Here is a 16,903-nt window from a genome sequence, read left to right on the forward strand (position 1 = left end):
GCGCTCGGCAGCTCATCGGTAGAAGCGGAAGCAGAGATCGAGGTGGTTTATCGATCCTACTCTAAGTATATTAAGCAAAATAATCTACCGGGCGAGATTGTTGTCAAGTTTCTCCGAAGGCAGGTGAGAGATGATATTCTCAGAGCGACAGCAGTCAATCCCCTGCAGCTGGGAGCAACAACTATCAGGGTCCTAAAGGACACCCCATTTGAGATTCGATAGAAGAGAAAAGCCTACAAGGAACTTGTTTCAACCCTCCAGATCAACCAGATTCCGTATTCCTGGATTTTCCCCGAGGGTGTGGTGTTTAAATATAAAGACAAAAGGGAGAAAATTGACTCGGTTTTTAAAGCGGAAGAATGGTTGAAGCAGTTTCATGGATCGAAAAGGGAAGAACAGCCAGATGGAGGGGGCCAAGCAGACACTCTGGAAGAGATGGACGGAGACCCAGGAGGCAGAGATGCATATGATTTGCGGCTAAGGGGACCCAAGTAACTCTTTGGAAGTTAAAGACCCGCAATGGAAGAAGATGAAAGAGACTTTGTGCACATCAAAAAAAGAAAATAGACAATTACTAAAACGGACTCACTAACTCTTGAATTCATTGACTTAAACGAAAAGTTATTATTTTTATGACTAACTGAATACTAACTGTTAATGACCTTCCTTTCTTGGGTTTTTAGTCATAGTGTGGGCTCTTTTATTTGCTGTCTCATACCCCAGGGTTTTTTATTTTTTTCCCCTTCCCATCTCTATTTTCTGTAGTTCTGTAGGTGTAACAAAAATAAATAAAGCTATCCTGTTTTCAGGGGATTAAAAAAAAAAGAATTACTGTACATGCATATTAATTATCATGTTATGGAGTCAGTGTGTAAAAAAAATGACATGAATCTTCTCCTTTCTTCCAAAGCACTTTAAAATGCAGAAATGGTGATTTCTAACTTCAGGCTAATTTATGGGGAATAGCACACACAAGATTGCAAAAACCATCTGAAAAATATGCCTTGGAAAAAATGGAAGGCACTGTTTTACTGCTCTAATAACATTAATTCCATGAACAAGAGGGCATTAAAGATTTATACATCCATATTTATCTACTGACATCCACATTAACCTACTGAATAAATTCTCTAGGGTCATCTGTTTGATTTGAACAATGTCATATCTGAAGCATCAACATACATCTCTTCCCTCACTTTCGCATAACAAGGAGCCATAAGTGACAACAGGCTGTCGATAAGTATTTGTGGTTAAATAGACATAAATCTGTAATACGACAATGTACACTGATACTAGTATTTGAAGCAGTATATACCTCAGTACAGAGAACTGACTGTAATAGAAGGATCCAGAGGCAGGATTTTTGTTAACCTGTGATAATTTAGTTTATAAGTTACAGTATATTGGCAAGGCCTTCAGATAAATGCTGTGCAGGAATAATTACTACAGAAACAAGTATCAATTTTGTCAGTTGCATTTTATAAACAGTTTTTATTATAGAAGCACAAAGATTCTGAATCAGAGACGGGAACTTTATCCTAGTATTACATCTCCCCCTGTTGGATGAAGTAATAATTAAGCATATTAACACAGAAAAATTGAGGAAGTAGTACAAAACCTTTCTTTTGTGTCCTTGTTTAATCTGTGTTTGTGAAAAGGAAGAGGGCCTTTTAGTACCAGTTTTTGAGGCTGATTGATGAACTAGCTGTCTAGGTGCTGTGGAAATGACAGAAACCTGACTTCCCAAAGTTAGGTGAGGCTTGTATGCAAAACTTCCCTTCTGGGCTTCAGACTGGGCAACCTTGAGAAGATCTATTTTTGTGTCAGGAGTTCCTTGTGCCAAACCAAAGTCAACCAGGGCGTATCTAAAACACAATTTAGGAAAGATATAACAATAAAAAAGTAAAATTTATACTTCAAGTGCATTTATACTTCAAGTGCATTTATATTAACACTTTTATTAATAACATTTAGATTAACATGGATATGATATCCTTCTCTTGGGTTTTTAGTGTAGTGTGGTTATCTATCCTTTATCCTTAGATGTTAGCCCCCTCCCTTATATTTTCTTTGCAGTTTTGTAGTCTTATAAAAAATAATAAAAATATCCCTCCAGGGATGCAAAAAAAAAAAAAAAAAGGGATTTTGGTTATTATATATCAGAATAATCCCTGCCACAAACACTAGCTGTTCCTGATGGCCCCTCATGTACTTTAACACCTGTCTCTAAGACAGAAATGAAGGCTGTATGTCTGACTGTGCTATAGCCTGTATGCCAAATACATACATTTAATTTTAAACAGCATCCTTTTAGCCATCTTTGTGAAAATGAGGGAGATTTATCATATCAAAATAGAACCTTTATAATATCACGTGCAATAAGTTTCAGATGGGATAATACGAGGGATCTTAAAGGGAATTTCTGCTTCTCTCTGGACAAATGCTGAAGGAGACAAAATACTGAAGAACAGCAGGAAGTGGTCATCTTTCTACACAGACTGTGGAATACTGAGCTGACTGTTTCCTGCCAACTAGAATGGGGAGTACATCATTTGGTCTGACGTCTTACAATAACGTATTAATTTAGAGACAATTTATATATTTGGTTGTAGGCAATGACTCAGAGCTGCTGTTGCCAAATAAATGTGGCAGCGGAGGGGGGGGGGGTTTGCAGCAGGGAAACCAGGGTGGAGGTAGAGAAGGTTAACCTCCTACTTTTTTCCTCCTGCAACCCCTTCCCCTCTGGCTGTAGCATGTATGGATTTTGAAAAAGAGTAGGATGCAGGATGTGGTAAGCAATGAAAGGGTTAAACACTTCTTTCTCCTGCTTGTTGAAATCATGTCATCCTCTGCTTATTTGCAGCTGTTTGGCAGCAGTTCATAGTCCAGCATCTGCCACTAAACACTCAGGGCGGCCTTAGCTTTGCATGTGCTGCTAGAGCAGGGAAGTAGCTAAGTTTACTAAGTTTCCCATATGAGACACATATTCCCCCATATGAGAATATACCACAGTCAAAATGGGTAGACTTACTCTTTCCGTTGTCTGTTATATAGGAAGTTACTGGGTTTGATGTCCCGGTGAACAATACCAAAATGATGAATGCGCCTCAGTGCTTTAATGAGGTTGAACATATAACCTTTTACTTCTTCAAAAGAGAGAGAGTTCAAGATATCCTGAAAGAACAGTAAAATAAATAACTGGACAATGAATTGTAGTTTTAATTCTTGTAACTGTTGTGTTTTTTTAACTTTGTTTTAATCTCAATTTTACAAAGGTACAGCAATATCAAGCAATGCCAATGCAAGTTTTGGTATCAAATAACAAAACAACCCCCAAAAAACAAAATGACACCCCTGCCAAAATACAATAGTCAAATAGTGCTAGAACCAATACAGCTTTAAATTGATGGAATGTCACAAACCATTACCAAGATGTTTTAATGCATACATAGTTATTTGATCCATAGTATTTATGAGAAGCTTTTGCCTACAAGTTACAGTTTCCCGAATTACAGAGTACACATCAGAGGGACGTAAGATAATACGACCAGTCATAAACCAGTAGATTTAACTGCTCTAAAAATAAGTTTGAAACTCACCAAAAAGGATTCATGTTCCAGATAAGGCATAATAATAACCACATGATCATTTTTTCTAATGCAATATTTAACTCCCATGACGTTATCCTGTCCCCTAAAAGAGTGGTGGTGGGGGAAATACACAAAAAAAATTATTTCCCACATATAGAGTCCACGTTGTCAACATTTGAGAGCATAATGATTTCCCCATACTCCTGTGTTATGTCCAAGAAAAGTGTTTACATACTAATAGTGGCTTAGCACTGACATGGACTTGGATCCTTCCTGTCTTTATTGGATGACATTCTTCTGGCGCAAGGAGACTCCTGCTGACACCAGAAGCTCTACCACAGCAGAGGAGGCTCTTGAAGTGGCAGGACATTCCTTGCATCAATGGAATGGACTGGCAGAACTAACTCACACAAAGAGCTCAAGCAGGAAAAACTATGCAAAAATTATGCAGAATGTTAATTACTTTGGCACAGAAGATTTTAGTGTATAGTACATACAGGTTTTCCAGTACACATTATCAACATACTGCACTGTAAAACATTACCTCATGAATCGTGTTTTGATCTACTATGCATCTACTATGCATGTGTCTTACCATGCCATTCGCACTTCATTAAAATGTTAAATCAGAATACAGCTGTACTCTCCCACTAAGCTGATCTGACTGTACAATGTATAATAGAAACTGGGATGTAAGTGGTACCTTTAACATAATACATCAGAACAATTCCTAACTAGACCTGCTATGCTTCTTAGGAAAGTTGACTTTTGCATAAAATAAAAAAATAATTTTTTAAAAAAATTAAAATTAAGACTTTTAGACCTACCCAGCTACTATAAGACACTGAAGTTCAGCAGCAATTCGTAAAGGGTGACTAGTAGGGACCAGGTGTTTCAAAGCCACTTTTTCTTCACGGCCTCCTCGTAATTGGGCTATGGCCAAGTAAACAGAACTAAACGTACCTGTAATAGGTAAGCTTATTTAATACACATTTAACATTCTCCAGTTTAAAAGACATAGATAACTTTATATTTCTATAAAGCACTTCTGTTTCAATAGTGTCAGTTATAAAGTTAAGAGTCACAAACATAATCAGGAAAGCAATGTTATTTAATTCCAGTATTATTTGATCATGAAAGCAGATGAACAGTTACCCTATTTCCATAAAAGACAGCTTAATCTATATTTGCTAGGAATATCAAAGCAACTACATTTACCTTCACCAATTTTCCCCTTAATTTTGAACATACTTCCAAGCTGTGGCACTGCTTGATAAAGCTTTTCAATATCTGTACTTGCTCCTGTTAAGACAAGATTTTGTGCACTGTAGGTTATCACAGAGAATACTTTGAAAATATCCACGTGAGATAAATAGTGGAATTTAAATATTAGCATACAAACTCCTCTAGTTTGCCTGCTCCGACGGGGAGGGCGGGGTATAAACTGAACGAATGAATGAATGTATGATCTTAAACAATCCACACCAATTAAAGTTTGTAATCCTCATACCCCTAAAAGTCAACAATAATCATTACAACAGACATGTGTATTCCATTAGAACTACTTGTTAAATAGAAACAAGCTGAGTGTGGCTGCTAAGGGGCTACCAGAAGACCAGCGTTTTTGAATTCAAAGCCTGGTTTCTAAGATTTTAAAGTTGCTGCTTTTCATGCTCCTGTCACTAGATGGCATGGCAAGGATGCTACATTGCCTGTTTTTTGCAAAACCAAGGCAACATAGGCAGGAGCCTTAGCTATGGTAGAAAATTATTCTCCATTACATGTCTAAAAATGCTTTGACAAGAGCCTGTTTGTTCTGAAACTTACAAAAAACAACAACCCTGTAACCAGATTCTATTAAGTGTTTCAATACCGTAATTTTACAAAGGACAGCTGTTGTCACCTCAGTAGGTTTTAACCAAGCATACAGGTGATATAAAGAACACTCGACAGTCAATCTGGGTCATAAACCTTTCATGTTCTCATCTGTACAAAAATCAAAACACACACACACAAACTTGGCAGTTGTGTATTGTTGCAGTTAACTAAGAGAGAGCCAGTTTGGTGTAGTGGTTAAGAGCGCGGACTCTAATGTGGGAGAACTGGGCTTGATTCCCCAGTTCTCCAAATGCAGCTGCAGGTGTGACCCTGGGTTAGTCATAAGTTCTTTCAGAGCTGCTCTCTCAAGGGCAATTCTTGAGAGAGCTCTCTCAGCCCCACCTACCTCACAGGGTGTTTGTTGTTGGGAGGGAAACGGATTGTAAACATCTCTGAGACGCCTTTGGGTAGTGAAGGGTGTGGTATAAATCCAATCTCTTCTTTTAAACCAAGGTACTAAAAAGTACTAAAAAACAATGCCCCCCACATACACAAAGGGAACACAATGGCATGCATCTAAGCTCAGCTATTCCTATTCTAAGGTCTAGAAAGTTGTAGTACATTGCCCTTTCCCACAACAAATATTTTTATAAGCTATAGCAAGCCTGCCTCACACCAAATAAAACCACAAACATTGCATCCCCAGCCACAGAACAATCTGCACACTTTCCCCAGCTGAATGTCTTCTAGGGCAGCTTACTCAGATGCCACAAGAGAGTATATAGTCTCAAGCAGCTCTGTGTGTATGTGTTTCACCCTTCCTTAGCCCATTCCAAACCACATCTATGCATGCAGTTCACACCTGGAAAATTGCAATTTAAAGTCAGAGGCCAGGATTCAAAGAACTCTAAAATTATTTCCATGAGCCCAAGACGACTTTTTGCTTGTGTTTTCCTAGCAACAGTGTCCATGCTATATGGTGGGGGGAAGCTTTTGAAACTGAAGCTAGTTTCAAAAGCATCTTGTGATAGTCAGCTGTTTAAAGGGGGGGGGGAAGCCAAAGATTCCAATGATCGACTGCTTCAAGTTTTGTAAGTTCAAGCAATTATCTAGATCTGAGCCACAGACTCTTATAAATACTTGGACCTCATCACTTTGACCTCTGTATCACTCTCATGTTGCTCTATTTGGAATTAGCTTAATTATAAGTAAGTAGGATTTGGGGGGGGGGGAATTAAGAGAATTAGCATGTACATTTAAAACAGTCTATCACTTTAAAGTCCAGTTTCCTCCACAGGCTTGTCTGTACTCTAGCATATAGTCATCCCTCAGCTCCAATCAAATTTATATGAATTGTATTAAAAGAATCTATTACCATTGCATGCCAGATTGTTGTGCTGAAGAAACCCAAGAAGACAAGAAAGGAAGCACTAATGAAAAGGGTAACATGGGCTGCGGTCACACGGAACATTAGCCATGCGAGTCAGACGGAAGACATGCGGGTTTTCGGGGCGCGATCTCACCGGCACATCTGGGAAGTGTAGCACTCCCGTGGCTCAAACGAGGCTTCCTGCCGAAACCATGCGGCAAAAAACTAGTACCTCCGAGGTACTAGTTTACGGAAACCGCGGGGCAAGGGCGGGCGTCTGATCGCGTTTCCGGTGGCATCCGGCGCCCGCCCATGTTCCCTGGCGAAAAAGTTTTTTTTCCCTTCAAGTCTTTGTGGATGCGCAAAAGCACACAACGGAGCATGCGCAGTCATGGTGTAAACAAAAATAAAACCTTCCAGTTTGCCGCACCGCGCACTTCGTTTTTGCGCGTGGGATTGTCCTGCGATCGGCACCTCTCCTTTCCCACGGAACCTCCACAGTACCTCCACGGGAGGTCTGATCAGGTAACCGCGCCTTAGTTTGCCCCGGGGCAAACTGCCACACTTCCCCCCCGCGGTTTCCTGCCCGTGTGACCGGGACCCTGGTATGTTAAATTCCAGGGAGATAGGTGTGTTGGTCTGCCACAACCAAAACAAAGAGCCTCGCATACATTGTACAGATTTTCATGAATTATAGCCTACCTGTCAGTTTCTTGTTGGGTTCATATTTCTTATGTGGATCTTCACAATGCAGGTGAAGTTCATCCTCATGAGCTGCTTCCATTGCAAAACTACCAAAAAGCCAACAAGAAGACTGTGAGAACAGTGAGTGACATGATCTTTTCAGGATTGATGGGCCATACTTTCCAGGGCCAGACAGTTTCAAGAGCGAAACCACAAGATAGTGAGGTAGATGACAAAAATGTCAGGGAAATGGTACAGTAATGCATTTATTTATTTAAATACATATACCCTGCCTTTCTTCTTGGCTCAAGGAAGCTTGCAAGTAATAATCAAAACATTATAAGATTAAAACCAAATAAAATAAAAATGCCCCAATACTTTCCTCCCCTCCTTAAAACATACCTACTACTGTTCATATCTCAACAAATGCCCTGGCAAACAAACAAGACTTGCAGTGCCTCCTGAATGAGGGGGGCTCCCATTACCTCTTCAGAGAGCCCATTCAATAGAGTGGGGGCTACAATGGAAAAAGCTCAAGCTCTGGTTGATACCAAATAACTAACTACAAAATACCTCTAGACCCAAATATACGAGTGCTTAACTTATGAGAGAAACAAGCCCACAAAATAAACAATAAAACTCTTGTCAAAAATCTGTGCAGCAGCTAGATTAACTATAGCTAAGTTTTGGAAAAGCTTTAAACTATTGATTTCTGACTGGATTGCTAAGATGTGTGACCTTTGTATACCAGATAAAATATCAGAGCCTTTAATGCAAAAAAACAAGGAATATCAGTCAAAATTTAGTTTTGGAATTTCTTTTTTTGAATATTTTTCACTACAAGAAGAATTTTCATTGAGTTTAGACACAATTATTGTAATATGATATTTGATTATTTTGTTTTTTTAATTTGAAATGTTAACGATGTCTGTAGTTTGGTGATATGTTAAAAATGTATATCTGATTATTACATTAAATAAAAGATTTTTTAAAAAAGCAAATGCCACTTTATCCAGGACAAGTGGATCCAATCCCATTCGAACATATTATGTATGTTACATAGCTTAATTTGGATGCATTGGAAAAGTCCCATATAGACCAATGAGTGTAACTCTAAGTAAGTGTTCAAAGGACTGCATCTTTAAAGTAATTTTTGCTGTATTGCAGAAAACATTAAAGATAATTGAACTTATTGAATGTAACAACATAAAGCAAATTGCTAGAATACACAAAGGGGCAGGTTATTGGAAATACAAAGTTCTAAATTATTTTGATTAGTATTTGGTAGATGCAGCCCGACTAGAACATCTAAATGTTGAGGGAGTAAAAGCTAGAATGGTTATCTGTAGTGGGGAAACAATCCCTGTTGTAAAACTGTTGTAAAATCAGCAGGTGGCACTTTCAGTTATTTTTAAGAACCATCACTTTGTAAGAAATTTGAAGTGAAGAATTTAAATCTCATAATATTTAAACTGTATTTTGTAAGAAAAAAATATGCAAGAAATTGTGTTATATATATCATCTAATAAAAACTATTTTAAAACAAATATAGAATTGAAGATATTATAAGGACTCTGTTATTCCACCTCTCCTTCCAATGCCCAAGAAATAATATTATTTATTTATTTATTTATTATTCACATTTTTATCCCGCCCTCCCCGGAGGCTCAGGGCGGCTGTTGTTTTAACTGTTGTAATAACTGTTGTTTACTTACTGTTGTCTTTTCATATTAATCTATTTTAACAATGTGGCTATATCTCAGACTAAAAAAGTTGTACAATAAGTGAGCTGACAAACGACTTATATTTGGTCAGCAATTAATACAAACTTTTAATGTTTTATGAAAATCTCTCCTAAATTTGACAACAGTTGCTCATTTTATCCAGAAAGGAGGGGGGGATTAGCTTTTGAGGATTTAGCAGTGCAATCCTATACAGTTACTCCAGTCTAAGCCCACTGACATCAGTGAGAGTAACTTTGCATAGAATTACACTAGGGTGAAACAACAAAGTTTTCTAATTTTAAATTGCATTAGACTCCACTAAAAACACTGAAACATAGAGCTGGAAGGGACCTCAAGGGTCATCCTAGTCCAACCCTCTGCACAATGCAGGAAATTCACAACAACCTCCCATCCACCCCATTCCCCCAATGACCCCTGCGCTATGCCTAAAGGAAGGCAAAAAACCTCCAGAACCCCTAACCAATCTGGCCTGGAGGAAAATTAATTCCTGACTCCAAAGTGAGGATCCACATCTTTTTTAAAAAGTGTCCAACTCCATGACCCTACTAAAGGACGGCACATAAAGTGTGCCAAATTTGGAAGTACCAGTACAGACCACATTCTTCTTAAAGGCACTTTTATAGGCACATTAGTACAATGAAAATCTGGTCTATTTGACAGTCTTGTATAAAATGCTAAGTACTGAATTTAGATATGACAAGTTACAAAATACAGGAATAGTTCGCTCTCCCTCTCCACACAAAAATTATTTCCAATGGTCACCCTTATTTTGCATATTTAATTGTATTTCAAATTCTTAGTAGATGCAACCCCTTATTAGAACAATATTTGCAAATACTCACTGCTTTCAGTACCCCCAGTAATACTGACAATCAGCACCTGCTCCTGAAAATGCAATCTATTTATTCTGAAGTATTAAACATCAGGGTAAAATGTTGTAAAAATCATCACACTTTAATAAAGATCACGATTAGGCCTAAGATTGTCTGTGATAATTAGAAATTGCTTATAGATATGTACCCTCACATCAAGGTGTTGTGATAGACAGAAGGCTGTCCCACCCCTGAACACTTGAGCCTATGGGAGTGCTGCTCCAGCATCCAAACACTTTTGGGAAGGGGGATTGAATGTTGAGGGGGGGGGGCTCAGCAGCAGTTCAGTTCAACTTCAGGGAGAGAGCAGTGAGAACTCAGGTCTGGCTCAGGAAAAGAGCAGAGTGAAGGGTAGCTCTGCTTGGTAGTGCGGCAGAGAGGTTTGGCTCTACTTCCGACAGAGAGTAGAGTACCCAATTGTTAGGCCTGGCTCTGGTAATGAGCAGATCTTGTACCATTTAGTCTGACTCTTGGAAAAGGCAGGTTGGTGTGGGTGGAATCCTGGGTGTGTGTGAGAGGATCCAACCTAGTGTCTAATCGGTAAAAGCTTGCTTATGCTTGGAAGTATTAAAGTAAATAGAAATGAACTCTCTAAGTCGATGTGCCTCAGCCAGGTTTCTCTTTTATCTATCTGGAGACCTGTGCTGCTGATCTGTTCCTTGAAACCTACTTGTAAATAAATAACTCTTTGTTGTTCATACATAATTCCTGCCTCTGTGACCTCCATATTCTACTTAGTAACTTTACAGCAGCAAACTCAAAGCCTAGACACTTGCTACCTTTAGAACACTTGGTATCTGAGGGTAAGGATTATACCTTAAAACAAAACTGGTTCCTCCAAAATCATAGGAGGCCATGTGGGTCCCCTCAGTTGATAAAAACGGCCTGTCACAGTATTCAGATTATGCATTCCGTATTGTATGTTCTCTACTTTCTCTGATCTAAGAAAAATACCCTCAATGGTATAAGTAACTGTATAAATAATTGCTGTGGGCCAGCTTTCGATCGTTTACCCTCTCCCAGCTAAGAAACTGCTCCTCATTGCCCCCCCCCATCTTCTTCCAAGAGAGGAATCTCTCTTTGCCGAATCGAACTGTGTTAAGACAACCAGATTCTATCACAAGGGGGCATGCACAGAAAACCACATGAAATTTCGATGTGGAGTTTGTGTGCCAAACAGAGCCATATGGTTGTTATATACATAACATTCTCTCTCCCCAGTAGACATACACTTCTAGCATAAATGTTTGTGGCAGGTGGAGTAGGGGAGCATGTTCAATGCCCACAGTGAGGATACATGAAAAGGTATTCAATCCAAGACCTAGAGAACTGAAATCTATTTTATATTATTCTGGTTCTTTACCCAGGGTAAATTATTTAACAGAAAACGAAATTTTGAAGCAGGAGCAGGCAAGGAAAAAAAATAATTGAGACATCCCAGAGAACAAGGCATTTACTGTTTAAAGTAATCTGATGAACCTGAAAACAGCAGTCTGCCTAGCCAATTAACCCCTCTGACATGTACTAATTCCATATATTTTAGAGGACGTGTACTAACAGCACATGACATTGCTTAAGTACTTCTTGTACCAATGTACTCAATTCTCATGTTAATGAATAAGCAGACTTACACAAATACTATTAAAATACTGTTTGTGGAGAGTGGATACCTCAGAAAGCAGATAATGAAACAGAAATTTCTTCATCTTTCATTATATGGTCCATAGCCAAACCATTTCATTAGCGTTTGGGAAGTATCACTGTCCAGTTGCTATTTGGAAGATGTTGTGCAATGATTAGATGGACTCAGCTGAAACATTCATTGCCAAGTGATTGCATCACAAAGGACATTGTTATAATGGTAATGCTGAGATTAGGGACTGTTTCTCCCAACAGCCCCTGCCTCTGACCTCAGTTATCTTTTCTTGTGTGGTTGAGGCGAAAGGAAAGAAGGGAAAACACAAAGAACAGGTCTGAGAACTGCAGCCCAGGAGCAGGCTTGTGAGAACTGGAAGGTCATCAGTGAGGATTATAAAGGCTGGAGCATGAACATAACTACTATTAAGATTAAAGGTAGACTTTGATTAAAACTATGCTAGGAGAGCACTAGGAAGAAAGTCTAGTAGCACTCTTACTACTCAACTGGCAGCCACTAAAGGTCTACCTTTGAACCCAGTTACTATTTCCCATCTTTGTTGCATGAAGCTTTCCTTTTCCTCTCTCATTAAAGTACATGTTGCTGTTAGCCATGTGTTAGTGCATTTGCTGGAACCTACTAGGGATAATGTAGAAGTTGCTAGCCTTAGAGTACCTTCATTACTTGCTCGTCATATCTGTGAAGGAATGCTACTAATTTATATCAACATTACATCATTTTAACCGCTGTGGACACTTGGTGGAGTCCTCTAGTGGAGAGATGATCACATCACCCCAAAGATTACTCCAAATGAGTACTAAAAAAAAGTGTGCGCCTATTACAAACAGGTGATTATAATTATAGATGGACAGTTTCAACAAGGCTTGTACTGGCAAAGCTGTGTTGTAATTCATGGGTTATGCTGATTCAGTGATACTGGTTTCAGGATAATCAAGATTTGGTTCTACAGAGAGCTCAAGTTCTAATAAGGGATTTGGCGGGAAATGGAGGATATGAATGTAGTCCCTCCCCGCCCCTGGGCTACACTTCAATGTTGTTTCCTATGAACGGATTATTTCCAGTGGAACTAAACCAGTGTTACTAAACTATTAATTTTATTCCATTATGGGAATGTTAGCATTCCAGAATATTTCAGGGTTTTTTTCTTGTTACTTCTCACTGGGTGGTATCTCTGTGGTTTGTTTCCTAGCTTTCCACATAACTGCCCCTACTCTAAAGCATGCCTGTAGAAATGCATCGGCATCTTCTTTGGCACATTTAGGAAAGCAAGTAAAGCAGTGCTCATTTGCAGGGCTTAGTGCTGACTTGGGGATAAAGCTGTTAGAAACTGATTCCAGTTCTCCCTGGTGGATGTCTGTCATTGTGTTTAATGTTTGATATTGGACCATAAGTGAAGACATATTGTATTTATTATATTGGTTTAGTGTTATTGTTTTAATTATAGTTTTAAAAAGTTATTTGTAAGCCTTCCTGGGTTTTACAGAAAGATGGGATATAAATATTTTAAAATAATAAATAAATGCTAGATTGAAGAAGCCTTGATCTTGATAGCTCAGCCTAGCCCGATCTTGGAAGCTAAGCAGGGTTGGCCCTGATCAGTGTTTGGATGGGAGACCACCAAGGAAGTCCAGGGTTGCAATGCAGAGGCAGGCAATGGCAAACCACCTCTGAGCGTCTCTTGTCTTGAAAACCCTACAGGGTCACCATAAATCGGCTGCAACTTGACAGCAAAAGAAAAAAAAATTGAAGAAAGGAACAGAAGTTTCAATTAAGGTTAAATTAAAATTTGTTCCAATAGCTGGATTTTATTCCTGAAATTTTGATTAACCAGCTTCAACTTAGTCCACTGTAGGCTTGCACAGATTAATGCCCACAAGGCAATTTATTTTACCCATATTAGTCTAACATATAAATATGTATCGCAAAATTGTAAATGTTTAAAAAAATGTTAATAATCTAGCAGCCAGCTAATGAACTACAAGAAACTGTATGAAACATGTAACAAAACACACTGGATTACTTCTGGATAAGAAATGGAAATAACCAAGATATAAAAGTCACAATGAAACAGCATTAGAATTAAGAATAGTTTGCTTGTGTATTACACTGACACAGCTTCAGGACCAATTCTGCTATCTTTTGAACTATTTAGTAACTGCCGTTAAATTTGACTGTTTTTTTCATTTTCTGTTACTGGACAACTATACTCATCTATTTCAGCTCAAAATGTGGAAATCATACTTCCATGATCATTGTTTGAGCTCCATCAAGTCACTGGTCTGGAGAGAACATCTGGGGCTTGTCAGAGCAGGTTAACTTTACACAGTAGCTCCTTTTAGCAAGACTCCTGGTCAAATACAAGCTTTCCACTGCATTTAAACTGAAGGTTGCAAGCATAAATATTAAAGAGCCAAGCACAATCTACCCTAAACTTTGTCATTTAGTTTGTACATGATGTGAAACTATTTCTAAAATCACTGAACACAGTGCTGTCCAAACATATTGAATACTGTACTTTCTGTACCTTTTTCTCCTGTAAAATTCAAACTGTTGTCCTTATCATTAGCATAGTTTGTTTATTTTGGGCCATTAATCAAGAAGTCTATACAATACAGATTTACAAATCAGAATATATTCACAATTCAAAACAAGATTTCACAAATCTTGCAGGCCTCTGGCCAATCAAAAGCCAGTGAAGCTACCTGCTATGTAACTGCCAGATTTCCCTTTGCCAAAAGGAATATATCGGTTGTAGACCTGACCAGTATCCATGTTTTAACAAATTTGGTTATCCCTTTTACTTCAAGGCATATAATGCGATATCCTCAGAGTTATTACTTCCAAAAATACAAACTGCAAGCAGTCAGTGGAACAATTAATGCTACAGTCCTGTGCAATGTTACCTGGGAGTAAGTTCCATTAAACAAAGTAGGTTTTTCTTTTAAATAAACATTCACAGGATTGCACCATAAAACACTGGCAGTACAATCCTATGAAGCGTTATTCCAGTCAAAGTGGATGTAAGTTACATCTTTTTCTCACACACATAGTGTGAGGATCTGAGAGCCTCAGTTCCTCCCACTTTCCAAGAAATGAGTTAGTTGAAGGCCACCTGGCAGAAGAATCCCACTGATCCCCTCTATTCTATCATTCCAACTTGATTTGGGAAGAAAAGGAACAGATGAAAATTTCAGCATGTTCCACAACAGAACTCATTACATACATACAGGAGGTAGAGCAAGTTCTGAATGGAGAACCAAGTTCAAAAACTTGAAAAATGCTGAATTAATACACTGGGAGTAATTGACAACAAAGCTAGAACCATCAGAATCTTCAACAAGAGTATCCCTATTAAAGGTCTGCAATATACATGATAGAGGATGAGGAGGCTGAATAATCTGTACCACTCCAGGCTATAGATGGAGGATGTTTCCAATGCCCCCTCATCTAAACACTCTGCAAATGGAGAAAGTTAGTTACGCAGGCTTTCACATTCAGTGTATTTATATTTAGTAGATTTGTATCCTGCCCTTCCTCAAGACGGCATGAATCATTCACCCCATTTTATCCTCACGATGCTAGGAGATAGGTTAGGCTGGGGTAAATTAGGAAGTTTTGACAGAGTGGGGTTCTGAATTTGGCTCTAACAGGTATCTGAAAACATGAGCAGTGACTCACGAAAGCTCATACGCTGCCACATATTTTGTTAGTCTTTAAGGTCCAGCTCCTGCCAACCTAGCAGTTCAAAAGCAAGAAACTGCAAGTAGCTAAATAGGTACCACTTTGGTGGGAAGGTAACAGCGTTCCGTGTACTTTGGCGTTTAGTCATGTTTAGCCACATGACCACGGAAATGTCTTCGGACAGCGCTGGCTCTTCGGCTTGGAAACGGAGATGAGCACTGCAACCCTAGTCAGAGTCGACTGGCTTTCGAGCAAGGGAAACCTTTACCTTACTAAGGTGCTACTGGACTCTTGTTCTTTTCTACAGATCCTGTTCTGACAACACAACCACTAGACAAGCTTTCCACATGCACAAAATTATTCACGTTGGGGGGCTTTGAGCAATATAACACTTTACCTGCAATCTTGAGGTGGTGCAGCCCATTCTACCACCTCAGCAGTCAGCCACCTCATTTTGTTGCACGGGTACAACACTAGGTCTACAAGCCGAGGTTTCAGAATGGTAACTATGTTCGTCTGTTATAGCCAAAACAATGACAGAGTACCATGTCCCCTCTAGCAGCTGCAATCCAACGTACACTTCTAGCTGGGAACTGCCACTCTTTAAGTTAGCGGGACTTATTTAGGCGGCCTGGAGGACTTAAAAGCATACAAAGAACATAAAGCCTCCAGCTCTACTGTGTCTGGCGCACAGACGTCCCGTGAGAGTATTGCGCCTGCGGAAGGGGAAACAATGACTGAGGAGGTACCCCTCAGCAGCCCCAAGACAGCTTAGGCGGGACCCCATTAGGCTAAAGGCCAAAAATATAAACTACACTATTTTAGAGGTCATTAATTCGCAGGGTCGCCATAAATATTCGAAAGCGACTTGACCGCACTTAACACACACACACACACCCTTAGGAACTTCTGCCACTCGCCGTCCCTGGCTCCTTCCGGAAGCACTCGAAGAAAACTTGCCTCGCGAATTTGGCGGGAAACTCTCACAGACACCCACGCTTCCCTGGGCATCTGTAGAAAACAGAAGCAGAGCAGCAGAGGATTGTTCTGGAACTACCTGAGAAAGAAAAGGAGCCGTCGCTGTCTGAGGGGAATCTTCCTCACACGCGTTCGAGTCACCTCTCCGCCTCCAGATTCCGGTCTTTAGCTTGATGATGCCGCCTTCTGCGGACAATCCCTCGATAGCCAATCCCAGAGCCCGTTCGACGTAGTAGATGTACCCAATCCAGTAGACCCCTGAAGAAACAGCGCTTGCAATAGGCTGGTCCGAATCGCCGCTCACTTCCTCCCCGCGATCTATGCAAGAATGGGGAAAAGGCAGGGGAGTGAACAGTTGAGCCAAAATCTTGGGTTACAGTTTCCTCTTGCGAGCATGCTCGACACTAGGAGCGGAAGCGGCTTCTCTTTCTGTGAGCTGTTGGAGGTATTTTAGGTATACATTGCATGGGACGAAGAGCAGGAGGAGATATTTAGGCAATATTTCTCCA

The 16,903-nt window shown here is 39.6% G+C and overlaps 1 protein-coding gene across 1 annotated transcript in view; it reads right to left on the reverse strand.

Annotated features, from left to right (window-relative positions):
* The window catches only part of CDC7 (cell division cycle 7), a 27,202-nt gene extending 10,661 nt beyond the window's left edge, over nucleotides 1–16,541 (reverse strand). Inside the window, exons 1-7 of the mRNA XM_015420186.1 lie at nucleotides 16,474–16,541; nucleotides 7,480–7,568; nucleotides 4,809–4,892; nucleotides 4,418–4,553; nucleotides 3,600–3,693; nucleotides 3,032–3,174; nucleotides 1,619–1,865 (exon numbers count right to left, since the gene is read on the reverse strand). Of these exons, the coding sequence (XP_015275672.1) occupies nucleotides 1,619–1,865; nucleotides 3,032–3,174; nucleotides 3,600–3,693; nucleotides 4,418–4,553; nucleotides 4,809–4,892; nucleotides 7,480–7,561 (786 nt within the window). The 5' untranslated portion in view covers nucleotides 7,562–7,568; nucleotides 16,474–16,541. The remainder of the gene's footprint in view (nucleotides 1–1,618; nucleotides 1,866–3,031; nucleotides 3,175–3,599; nucleotides 3,694–4,417; nucleotides 4,554–4,808; nucleotides 4,893–7,479; nucleotides 7,569–16,473) is intronic.
* Nucleotides 16,542–16,903: the final 362 nt, after the last annotated feature.

Source organism: Gekko japonicus, unplaced genomic scaffold (assembly GCF_001447785.1).
Source record: "Gekko japonicus isolate JY-2015 unplaced genomic scaffold, Gekko_japonicus_V1.1 scaffold134, whole genome shotgun sequence".
NCBI classification, from domain to species: domain Eukaryota; kingdom Metazoa; phylum Chordata; class Lepidosauria; order Squamata; family Gekkonidae; genus Gekko; species Gekko japonicus.